At 44.0% G+C, this 12832-nt stretch overlaps 1 protein-coding gene across 1 annotated transcript in view; it reads left to right on the plus strand.

The window, feature by feature from the left end:
• Nucleotides 1-512: 512 nt before the first annotated feature.
• LOC104082328 (band 4.1-like protein 3) overlaps nt 513-12832 on the plus strand; it is a gene marked incomplete at its 3' end in the record, with an annotated part of 41772 nt that continues 29452 nt past the window's right edge. Inside the window, exons 1-2 of the mRNA XM_009585422.1 lie at nt 513-716; nt 5854-6051. Of these exons, the coding sequence (XP_009583717.1) occupies nt 513-716; nt 5854-6051 (402 nt within the window). The remainder of the gene's footprint in view (nt 717-5853; nt 6052-12832) is intronic.

The raw sequence follows: 12832 nt of genomic DNA on the forward strand, positions 1-12832 counted from the left end.
TTTCCAAAAGGGAGTGCACGTGTTGAGGAGTTCAAGCCCTGTTGCCTTAAATGTATAGAACAAAAGATTTAATGTTTTCAAAAGTTTCCACATGGTTTAGAAACCCAAACTGCAGTGAATTGTGTTGGATTTAGGGCCCTCAATCACACGAACTTTTCTCAATGCGTTACTCTCCTTTTATGAATTATGAACTATGTAGAACTGTGTGTCTGTATGTGATTTCAATGTGATTCCTATAATGTCCGTATATTATAATGTAGAATAAGATTTTACGGCAACGCACTCTTCCTCAGAGTACAGATGCATTTAGACCTGGTCTTTTGCACCAGGGAAGCTCTCCTGGGGATCCTCGTTGGGCCAGTAATAGCCACTTTAGTTTTAAAGGCCGGGGCGTATTAAGACTAAAACTTTGCGCCTGATGTTTCTCCGTTTTGTAAGCCTAGCCTACAAATTCAGGGCTACAAGATCGTACTCAGTAGGTCTGCTCACCTTGTTTTACAGAATAACCAACCATGACTACAGAATCAGGATCGGACTCCGAGTCCAAGGATAAAGAGCAGGATCAGCAGCAGAGCCCTGCGCAGCAAGGGGCGGCGGAGACCCAGCCGCAGGACCAGCAGCAGCAGCAGCAGCAGCAGCTGAGCGAAGAGCATCAAAACGCGCTCGAGCAGTTCTCGGCTGTGGCAGCCCACAGCACGCCGGTGAAAAAGGAGCAGGTAAGGGAGCCCGTGCACGCGTGCTCGCTGCATGCAACTAGCTACGTGCCCACTTACTGCTCCTGGGAAATAATGAGCCTGGTGTGTTAGGAGCAGAAATATATATTCAGATACGCATGGAAGGCTGTTTGGTGTGATGCTGTAGATCTTGACTGCTTGGTCTTTTGCGTTCAAAGAATAATAGTTCTCACGCAGAATGTTTTGAAATTCATGTCAGGTCTTTGTGCCCCCAGTGCTTAAGTATAAGGGCAGTCTTATTAGCTAAGCAGGAAACGTCTTCGATCTTGCATTTGCATTAGATAGCAAACAGTGCCAATTTTTAAGAAGCTGAAAATGTTTTCAGAGTTCACTTCTTCTTTGACACCTGCTGAAAACTGATTTCATGCTTGCTTGTCTGATGTGTGAGCCATGAAGAATCTCTGGTCCCTTAAGCTTCTCGTAGTTCTGAAATGACTGCATTATAATTACTTTAACTTTTCATGTAATAGGTTTCAGAAGAGCTATCGCATGCTTTTCCATTTGGTTCATTGTTGCACTTATTAAATTTGCGGAAGCTGCTTTCTTTTTCCCGTTAATAATTTCCAGTCAATAGGATTAACAGGCATTGTTCTTCATGGGTAAGTGACACACAATTAATGAGGTACCTGCAAATCGCATCCCTTAGCTCCATAAGGTTATGACCCCCATCTGATCGCATTCACCTTTGAAGAGTGAAGTAAGTCAGTGTAACTCCTCCTCTCCTCCACCCTTTAAAAAAATCAGATTGTTTGAAGTAAGGTCCTGTCATTTTACGTAGTTGGGAGACAGTGCTGGTGAAGCAAGCAGTTGTAAGGTGTTACTTAAAATCAACGTGAGTGCTCCCATAGAAGCTGTTTGGGGCTGGCTGTGGTCTAGTTTTTAAGCTTTTGTCCACAGAGCTACAGCCCAAACTTGCTGTTGGTGGAGAAAAAATGGGGGTGTAAGCAATTTCAGATACAAACAAAGTATTTTTGAGTCTTCCTGGTTTATGGGTGCATTACCTAAATGCTTGGGACAACAAATGTTTTTGGGACCAAATTAAAAGAGGTGTCTTATGTCTGACTTCTAATATCTCAAGAGGTGGACATAGCAGGGCAGGATTTCTGATGTTTATTGCTATTGAAGATCAATCATTGGAAGAACTGCTTATTTTTTTGATTGCTAACCATTTTTATCGTTGATAAACCCTGATCAGACTGACTCCGTGCCCACCAAAGACCTCTCTGCTCTTGCTCACACATCCACTGATTATGTGTTAGGACAATTTTGGTCTCTGAAATAGATCAGAAATTGCGTGTAGTTAGTTTGGGGAAAAGAGGCAGGGCTGCTTCTCCAAAAGAGAAAGGTGCTGCACAAGCTGGTCATTAATTTAAAATATAATTCTATCAGGCCTAGGCATAAGTATTACTAATTTTATTCTTCCAGACATCTTCAGCAATCTTTCTGCCCCAAGTTTCTTTTCATCTTAAACAAAACAAAACAAACCCCAAAACCACCACAACAACAAAAAAATCCCTTAGGCACCAAGCCTGTCTATCTGTGTTTACGGACGTGTGAGTTGGAGACCTGGGATGCGCTCACATGCTGTGTGGTCCCTTCCTTTCCCTGTTGTAAGCTGACTGCCAGATCCAGCTGCAGTGATCTGCATTTTGTAGTGGCTTAAATGTCTGTATCACAGGAAACCACTTAAACAACAGCACTAAGAGGCAGCTATGGTTGTCATTAAAAAAGCCGAAAATTGAAGGAGGAATGGGTATCATTCTCTTTCTTGCCGTCTGTGATCGCAGTGAGGAAGTTGATGGTTTTTGCTACCGCTCGTATGAGAAAACCTTGGGAAGAAAGATTTAAGTTACCGATCCATGAGGGTGACTTTTTGTTGTTATTCAATATACATGAAAAAGAACATTTTAATGAAGACAGAAAGGCTTCTTCGTGTTGAGATTAACAGTTGCTACAGAAATGAGTCCTTTCTATCAGGTATAATAATGCAATCTTACTATCTTCCTGCCTTCCTATCTCATTGAAAATGAGCACGAAGGCATCGCACGGGTTGGGCGCTGACATTTCTGAGCAACTACCGTAAGTAGATGGGATTCATGCATTGTGCAAGCTGGTAATATCACTTCATATCCCAATGAGAAGCTGTGAAGCATCAAAGATCATTACTGCTGAATCCTGTGACTTCAAAGGCTTGCTTTGAGAGGGGGGTCCCGCTTCAGAAAGGGTTGAACATACTGTGTCATAGTAAGGTACAGTAATATAGATAGACATGAGACAGCTTGTGTTAAAAAAACACAAACCCTGAAGCAACTTGTGCTGCACTAGAATTGAATCTGTAACACTGAAAATACTGCACAGAAATACAGCACAATATTCTTCAGAAGAATTTAGGAGAAAATGCAACTATGCTTGCAGAGTTCAAAATAATTCACTGAGTACATGGGTTTTTCACTGGTCCCTTTTTTTTTTTTCCTGAGCTACCAGGATGTCAGGTTTCTTTAGGAAGATGAGGCTTAATACAGTCTGAAAGTACCTCAATGCCTGAACATGTCAGCATAGTTTGGGGGATCTTCTCTAATAGTTCTTGGCATGTTTTGTTCTCCAGAAAAATGAGAGAAAATCCTTTGTGTGACTTTAACCTAGACACATTCCCCTGACCTTAATGTGGACGGGAACTTTAACAAACAAAATAACCTCAATACTATTTTTTTAAAAAATGCTTATAAATAAGCAAATATCTGCTGTAGTCTTGAGGTACCGAGTGTCTTCATGAAGGAAAAAAGTCACCAATCCATTAGGATTCACAGAAATTGTTTGCAAGCTGAAGGTGGTTCTAAAATTTAAATGGTTGCTGGGTGCCGTTGTTGTTGTGGGCTTTTCTCTCAAGCAGCTTCGCCTTTTTCTTGAAAAAGATAAATTCCATACATCTGGTTTTTTTTGTTGGTTGTTCTTTGTTGGGGCGGGGTGTTAACTCTCACTGCCATGAGAAATCTAATGAGCCACCGGGTATGACGGTATATTTTTTCCAGCCCTGGAAGGACTTTTGCACCCACACATGTGCATGTGCACCTTCCCTGGCAGATTTCTTTAACAAAACGTAGGGAAGTCATCAAAGAGCCCCTCTGCCCATCAGCAGCAGCACAGCTCTTCACGGAGGCCCTAGCAGGAGACATCTTCAGTCTTGTTTTTCTCTCGGTGCAGCAGGTTGGACCACTTGCCAGCTGGCCGCGGTTGTGGTAGAGGTAGCTGGCCTCAAGCCTTGCTCTGAGCCTGGAGGGACTCTCCCCCTTTGTCACAGCCACTGTGAGCATTAAATGCTCGGCGAACAGCTAATCCACTGACATAGGCTGTGCTTTCATCTCCCGCCAGCCTTCAAGGTATGCGAGGACCTTGACGACCAGGCACAGAGCTGGTGTCCAAGTGCTGGAAGGAGAAAGTCCTCTGGTGCTGGAGCTCGATGGGGGAAGAGCCGGCTGGCGCTGGGCCGCTCCTGGGGAAGAACATCCACGGCTCAGGGGATGAGGCGGATTTTGCAGGCAGCTTTTGTGTTGCTTTTTTATCTTTCTAGTCCCACTTTCTCCTAGTCTCCCCACCCAGGGAAGCCCAGGAGAAGTTTGCTGTGTCCTGTCTCGCAGGGAAAGGAGGAGCGTGGGTCTTGCCTCACCTCTTGGCAGTTGCCTCTTTGCAGTTTGCTGGGGCTTTGGTGGGAGCTGGTGCTGTTGGTAGCAGGGCCGATTCCAAGTTCCTCTTTCCCCTATTCACCCAAAGGCAGAGGGGAAGCTTATGGCTTGTTTGTATGAAATCTCTCGGGGAAAGTTCCCTGTGATTTAGCGGTACACTGTTGTTGCTGGTTGTACGATGCAAGGTTGTTCTGGTCTCAAAGCAGATTAAACTTTTGGACAGATTTGCTCCATTTTCATGAAGGTTTATTATGTGCAATGAATGAAAACAGACTTGGAGGATCAATTTACAATATATTTCCAGCGATGCTTGTTGCTTATTACACTGAAATCATTCAGAGCCAAAACAGTTGTGGTTTTTTTTTTTCCTTGTAGTGAGATAACAGAAAGATTTTTTTTTTTTTTGTTTGTTTGTTTTTTTTTTTAAATTTCATTTAAGCCTTAGCTTGGGTATTACTGCAGTCCTGTTGAGGTTTTGTTTGGAGACTATCAGGGGCATAACTGATGAGAAGGGTAATGACTGCGGCATAGTGCTGTTGCTAGGAAGGGTGAAATGCTGTAGAGCTGTTCTGGCTTTCATCTGGTGCCGAGGAGAGGACCGCGGGCTGTGCTGCGTCGCGGTAACTCTTCAAATGGTCTGACCCTCAGATAAACCCAAGCAAAAGTAACCACGCTTGTTTCTTCTCTCCCCTTTCCCCTGCAGTATATTTGTCTTTCAAAGAGCACCTACTTCTCGGCAGCTTGAGGGGCTTATCGGGCATCTGTGAAGAGCAAAATTCAGCCTCCCATCCCGTAGTTATCATCCATTAGCCAGGCAGCTGCACACAAAAGTCCTTTGGCCCCTCACTTCCATCCTATTTGTTTAACCCTTTGCTCGGGCACTTGGGGAGCCTTTCGCTCTCCCAGGCATGTCAGCATCCGCCTGCGAATTCACAATGTCGTGGGTGGGTTCGTCCCCTCATTCAGGGGACTGTTTTCTCACTGACAGCGAAATTACTGCAAACCATGCTTCCGTGTGACGCCATGGAAGCATCATACGATTTAACAGGTACAGGACTTAAAAGTAATATCAAGAAACTGTAGGAATATCTGTTCATCACAAAGTTTACCAATTGTTCAGCATTTCCAACAGACCAAAAAAAGAGGTCCAAGTGGGATTTTGTACCTATGGAAAAAGTAGAAGCCTAAAGCATTTTCCTGCATGCCCCTCCTTCATGGGTACTCTGTACATTTTGGAGTGAGAAGGGCGGGCTGGGAGGAATATGGGGAATACAGGAAATCCTTTCAATTGATAAAGAACACTCTGTCCTGCATCAGGGGCTTTCTCATGCAAGCCCCACACTAGGCTCACTTAAATGCTTGGGTGAAGGGTGCATAGTGTACTGCATTGCGTGATCGGTTTACCTCACTTAAAAAAGTATCTTTCTTTCTCATTATAGGCCACAGACAAAGAACAGGAGTTTGCTGCTGCGAGTGCAAAACAGCTGGAATACCAGCAGCTAGAGGACGACAAGCTCTCTCAAAAATCATCGTCTAGCAAACTTTCCAAGTCTCCTCTAAAGATTGTCAAGAAACCGAAAAACATGCAGTGCAAAGTGACGCTCCTGGATGGATCAGAATATGCATGTGAAGTAGAGGTAAATTGCATTTTGTCTTCTTTTTTGCATTCTGTCTGAAGGAAAATATTTGAAATTAGATTCCTAATGTAAGCAAAAGTATGAATGGCCTGATATTTCACCAGTGCCAAGCACAGAGATGCTTCCGTTGTTTTCTCTGGAGGTTGAAGACGTTGCACAGATTTGAGCTGGGTGAGGGATCGTGAGCAGTCCCTGGAACAGCTGGAGACTTTGGATTAATTTTATGCCAGCACATGCCACAACAGAATGCAGAAAATGAATTATGGGCAGCAAAGCCCATAAACAAAGAAGGATTTGATCCCATAGGGCTTCTCTTTTCCTTGGTACTCTGCTGAGTCGAGACTTATGTTGAGTCCCCGTCCAAACAGTAATTCTGACCATCGTGAGATTAGCAGGGGTATGAGAGACACGCAGGGGAAATGTCGGGAGCAAATAGCAGTGAGAGTGGTGAGTTTTTCGTGCTTCTCCACGATGTCTGTGAATCGTAACTGTGTCTGAACGTTACTGGCAGAAAGTTGCTGGTGGTTTTCTGTAAGGAAACTTGCCTTCCCTGCTGGGATTTTGTAAGGAGCCTACTTTTGGGAGGGATGCTCTTTGCTGCACTGTCACTTAGGAAGCGGTCTGTGCCTGCAGGCAGACCCATGCTAAGAGGATGCCTTGCCTTCACCTCCAGAAGGCCGTGGAGAAGCAAAGCGAATTCAGCATCTCATGGTGGGCATGAGCAAATTCAGCATCTCAGAGTGGACCCGTTTCTCCATTCAGCCTTTCCAGCCATGTCACTGAGGTGGTCTTTGGACAGTGGACCAGCTTGTCCTGAGCCAGCTTTAGGTCAGGAGGCCGCAAGCAGCAGCCGGGAGGGGAAGGGTGTGCGTTGGAGCGCTCGGCAAAGCCAGCCCTCCTTCGGGCAACCACAGGGTGCAGCAGAGAAGAAAAGCCACCTGGGGAGGACAGAAGAGTATAAAGGTAGAGGTGGGATAGTCTGCAGGCTTGAAAGGGGAACCCGCAGGAACATGAAGAAGGAGAGAGGGCAGAGGAACGCAGTATCTGACTGGGAGCCAGATCCTGGAGTCCTTACAGTCAGATTGCGCTCAGCCCTTGCATTCTCCACCTGCTCTTGTTTTAAGTGCTTTGGAGAGTGGCAGGTGAGGAGGAACTTTATGATTTTTATTTAACCTTTACAGTTTGGGACAAGTTTTTCTATGCTGACACAGGAGCTGTGATTTTATTACTCTTACCGCAACATAGCAGTCATGCTGTCGAGTATCTTTTAGTTTCACTGGCCAGGTCCTGAGTTGTTTCCTCCAGACTAGCAATAGCTATCTGGCCACATACTTTGTGACTATTAAATTGTCATTTCTTGACCTGTGGTCCCAGTTTTGTCTGTCAAGAATAGCGTGCGAACCATTAAGCTGGAAGAATGACTAATACTGGCTTTGATAGAAAAGAGTCGAACTCGTTTCAGCTTTTGCCACTTGGTTATAAAATGTGAGTCACTTTTTGGAATACAATCAAGCAAATTTTACCAAATAGGATTTCTATGGAAATCTTGTCTGGCAGGCTGAGCTTTATGAGAATATAAGATGGAGCGGAAGGGGAGATTTGTTATGTTAGACTTCCACTTATGTGAAAAAATGCTGTGAATAATACTTTCTTTTAGGAAGTTTCACTTTTTCACTAAACTTGGACTCTGTTGGAGTTGAAGTGTCGAAATGCTAGCATATAGAAGCCATCATGTTTTATTGCTTGTCAGATTTCTCTGCTTTGCAAGTTCTGAATAGCTCTTGAATAATGTCCAATATAAATTTTCTATGCATTTTTTCTACTTACACTGCTGAAATATTTTGAAATTGTATTGACTGTCATCAATAATCACTTTATCTACTTCTAAGATGGTTAGACTTCCTAGGCAGAATGTAATATTGATGAGAATAGAGCTCCTAAAAGGATGATTCCTCAAATGACAAAGCTATGATGATGAACAGGCTACTGGGTGCATTGAAACAGAAGTTAGTTAGGAGGCACAAATATTTCAGGGAGCAGTTTGGAAGGCACATACATTTCAGGGAACAAGCACAACTGGAGTGACGAATGCATTTATATACCTTAAATGGATTATCCAGACTTTGCATCCTTCCCAGGTGGTATTGTCAGGATACTGTGTGTATTGAGGATGCAACTGAAGGTACGTCTGCCACAGCCCGCTCTGGCCCGTGGAAACACTTGGTAGATCCCCAGGGGAGTCCACTTTCCATGTGCATAAAGTTCAGCTACAGCAAAAGGATGCTGTGTCCAGCCAAAAGAAATGATGTGACTTTCACTGTGCTTTTTCTCCCAGGGAGAAGAAGTATATACAAAGGGAGTTAACAGGGCAGGGAGTCTGAGGATCTGTCTCAGGAGACATCTCAGGAAACCATGTAGGAGACTGAAGGTGAAGTTCTCCTACAGTAATTTTGGGTAATAACAAAGTTCTGTGGCTGTTCTGCAGCTCAGTGCTGCAGCATGAGAAATAATCTGTCACATTTCAGAAAAATGCTATCATATTTTAAGGATCACCTGCAAGGGAACTTACTATATCCCTTTAAACTCGGGGGAGAAAAAGAAAATATAAAAAAAGTATACTGGAAGACGTAACAAATTATGGAGGTCAGTAAATTCCCCAAGATTAATTCCGTAAAAGAAAGGGGAGGGGGGCAGACAACACATGGCAATCAAATATTTAATATTTCCATTCCTTGTGTTTAACCCACTTAACTGCATCTTTCAGTGTGGACGGTGGCCCAGGGTAGGGATGGGACAATTGGTGGATGTGAGTCAGAAATGTCATCCCTGTTGTCAGCTTCTGTCTTCCAGCTCTGTCTGTGTGCCATGCTTCTACCCACTGAAGGCTACAAAGCAGTGTGATCTAGAAGGACCAGAAACTTAGAAACCTAATTCTGAGCTAGAATAATAGCTCTGTCAGTGAATCTTGCTTTGGACGTGGGCCAGGTATTTATTCCTCTAGAATTGCATTCCCTAGTCTGGAAGTTGGGGATCGTTATAGAATCCATCAGTTACTCTATAGAGTGCTTTGCAAATGACAAATGCTTTTATATACGTTAATTATTAATATAATTTAAAGGAGCTTATTGCTTTCAAGCAGAGCGCAACCTGCAGCTTATCAATTATGTGTTCATCCAGTTAATGACCTGACAGCTGAAATTGCGTGTACTCACAGATTGAGATGCTTCTGAGGCGGGTTGGGTTAATCCATTATCCCCTTGGTGGCCTTAGTTTCAGAAGCCCTTCTTTCTCATTCCATATTTAATGCCGAGCATCTTCATTGCCTTCTGCTGTATCTTTCAGTCTCTCTCATGCCCAGTATTTTGCATTTGTGACACCAGGAGTTTTTCATATTGTATAAGATATATCTACAGGGGAAAATGTAGTGGAGGTAACTTCGAAGCTGAGGTTAACAACGGTTCATCTAGTGTGGTATCTATTTGGTGAAAGGATCTTAAGCAAATGCCAAGTAGAAGCTTTCTCCTGAGGCCCCGCAGTGTTACTGCCTGTGTGTTTTATCTATCCTGACCCAGAAAGTCTTTCATGCAGTACGACATTACAAGCCAAAACCAGGTTAAGTAGGTAACCCAACCTGTTCATTAATCCTTCTCCAAAACCATAAACCAGAAGCGTTACCATCTGTACCTCCACTGCCGCTCTCGTCTGGGAGCCTACAGATGGTAGCCGCGGGCTTATTTAAGAGGGGTGTTTGCTTTCAGAGGTGGGATGGTGCTTCGCCTGTCCAGGGACAGCTGTTGGCTTTTGGAGCCGAATATTTGCTATATGCTGATGTTGTCCCTGATACTCCGTCAAAGAAAAACAGCCTCAGGGTGGCTGCGTGGTTCTCCCATGTCATGAAGAAGCTGGAGGTTTCTAATGGGCGCTCAGTCACAGGAGTTGACACAGTCTGCTCAGATGGATGCTGGGTGGTGATTTCCACCTAGATGTCCACCCCTGCTGGAAGCGGTTCTCCTTGGGCTCTTCGTTGTCCTCTCCTAGCCAGCATCAGGACCAGAAATGCTTTTTTGTCAAAAGCAGCCAAGTCCACAGCTGCGGCCAAAACTGCACTGCAAAGAGGGTGCTGAAGACTTCTCTGTTAAGCAAGCTAGACCAGTGCTTTGCATTTGTTGGTTTGAAGAACCAAAGATGAAGCGAGATCCAAGACTGCAAATTGATTTTGAATAACCTTAAAAAAAGACAGTGAACGCACTAGTTCAGGTTTTTCCTAAGATACAAGAAAACAAGCAGAAATAACTTATTTCTGGGTTCCTCCCACTTTAAGTAGGGGTTTTCAAGCGGTGTAGTACAATTACGCTATTTCTAGAATTTATTTCCCTCCTCTTCCCTCTCTGCCCCGTCTCATTTTTCTGTTATCTAGACTACTGCATTTTAATTGAAAGTGGAACCAGCTGTCATCCTCTCCCTTAAATGTAGCCTAATTTGAAGTGTCCTCCTAAAACAGGTTGGAATTTGCCTTCGTCGTTTCTGCTCTAAACATATACGTGTTATTAATCACAAAGTGAGATCAGAAAGCTATAACATAATCTGTCTAAATAAATGGTAAAATAATTAGATTACATTTTCAAAGGCTGAGCTGTCTGAGCCCATTGGTAATTTATGCTCTTTCTTCGTTCTTCTATTGCTCAGACTTTCTTATCGTGCAGGACAGCAGTAAATGAAAACAACTGTTTCCATGGCAGCCTGTCTGTGGCATCTCCGCAGCCCTACATCGAACAGAGTGAGTTGCCATAGGATTCGGATAGGCTGCAGAGCACATGGAAAGCCGACGTCTCAGAAAGCATTACTGGTATCCCCTCATTCTTGGTGTGTGGGGGTCAGCTGAGGTAGGAGGGGATTGGTAAAAACACGCCGTGTTTGAGGGTTTTTTTCATCCAGTTTTCTCAGTCATGCTGCTGCTGGGACCTGGGCAGTAGTTGGGTGTCCCATGCTGTCGGCAGCGATAGCCCCTGCTACGCCTTTGTGATGACCCTCTGGTGATTCCCTGATGGAGACCCCTTTTTCTTAATGGTGGGTTTCCCCACGTCCTCAGGTGACTTCGGAGTAGTGTACTTGAGTTGAAATGGTGAGGTGTTTTATTTCCACGCATTCAAAACCAGGGTTTATAACATGGACAGAGGCAGACTGAAGTGAACAGGTCCCTTTCTGCCCTGTGCAAGCATGTGCTGAAACCCCTTTTTTGGACAGAAAATGGGCGTGAAATAAATGGATGCTCAAATAGGATGGAGTGTTGTGTTTCACATGAATTTTTCTTTTTCCTGTAGAAAAGTGAGAGTACATGGACACTTCCTTAAAAAAGAAGTCATTAAAGATGGTCATAGGACAGGCTCGAAGAATAGAGACTTCTGCTCTGGCCACCACTGCCAGAAATGAAAGAGAGCGGTGGCTGACTTAGTGCTGCATGTGTTTCTTTTCCTGGCTTTCCAAATCTGGCTTGCAAGACTACCTCTGGAGGAAAAACCCTTCTGTGCTTCTGTATGGCAGTGAGGGAATGCATGGCCCCGTTGTCCCCCTCCTGTCCGAGCTAACCCTTCCCCAGCACCCATCACGGCAACGGACCTGCGCTCCGCTTTTGCACGGGGAGTTTAATAACATTGAATTTCTCATCCGTTTTGAGGTAGGCTTTAAGGTCAGGAAGGAAACTGCTGTAATAAGATGCACTCTGCTTTCTGAAGGATACGGTTTCAGTTACCCCCTGCACATTTTAATTGTTTAATGAATTCCACACAGTCTCTTGCAAATGGCCTTACATGTGAAACTGATTACTGAATGCAAGAGGGAATTTTTTTAATAAGTCTTTTCCTTTTGACCTACTCGTTGCTTACATTTCAGTTAATTTAATATGAAAAGCTTTGTTTTAGGTTTTTGTTCCTTCCCCGGGACGTGTTTCAGTAAATGTGACTGGGTTGAGATGCGTCGTCGTCGTTACACAGAATGTTTTCTGTCCCCAGACCCGCTGATTAGGGCTGACTTAGATTAGCCAGGGGATTCAGTTAAGATCTATGTTACCTGACACATGTCAGTAGGAGTCTGAGTATTGCCGGAATATGTTCCAGCTGAATAGAGTTAATATACAACTCTTCCGGCTTGCTTTTTCCAAATACTGTAGGCAGCTTTTTATGAGTTAAAATACCTGTCAGTTCAAGAAGCATAATGGTCTGGAAATCGATATTGATGTTGTCCAGCTCATAATAATCAACTGTGAGGCTGAGTAGAAAAAGTTTTTTTGCTTCAGTTTGGTAATTGAAACAAAAATAAAAATGTTTGGGCTCCCTTTTAGTGATGATGATGATGATTATTATTATTATCATTTCACTGAAGCTAAAAAAATCTAAATCGAAAAAAGTCACTTCAGGTTGAGCCAAGCCTTTTGGAAATGCCACAAGGCGGAGGGAGGGTGCTGGTGTGGCACTTGTGGGATTGGAGCGTTTCCTCCTGGCCAGGAGAGGCTCAGCTCCCCCGCAGCTCCTCACAGCTGGGAACATCTGGGCTGCGTGGTACGCAGGGAGAAGGTCTTTTATAACCTTGGTAGGAAAACACACCTAAGCAATTAGACAGCTGGGGTCTCTCATATTTCCTCCAGTCAATATACAAGTCTTTTACAGAGACTGAAGGAGAACCAAAAATTAAGCCCAAGTCACTCCTTCAGACGTTGCACCAACAAAACAGCAGGTTGGGCTTCAAATTCCACCTTTTGGCACAACAGAGGACATGGTTGCAATCA

Source organism: Fulmarus glacialis, unplaced genomic scaffold, assembly GCF_000690835.1.
Source record: "Fulmarus glacialis isolate BGI_N327 unplaced genomic scaffold, ASM69083v1 scaffold6109, whole genome shotgun sequence".
Classification (NCBI taxonomy): domain Eukaryota; kingdom Metazoa; phylum Chordata; class Aves; order Procellariiformes; family Procellariidae; genus Fulmarus; species Fulmarus glacialis.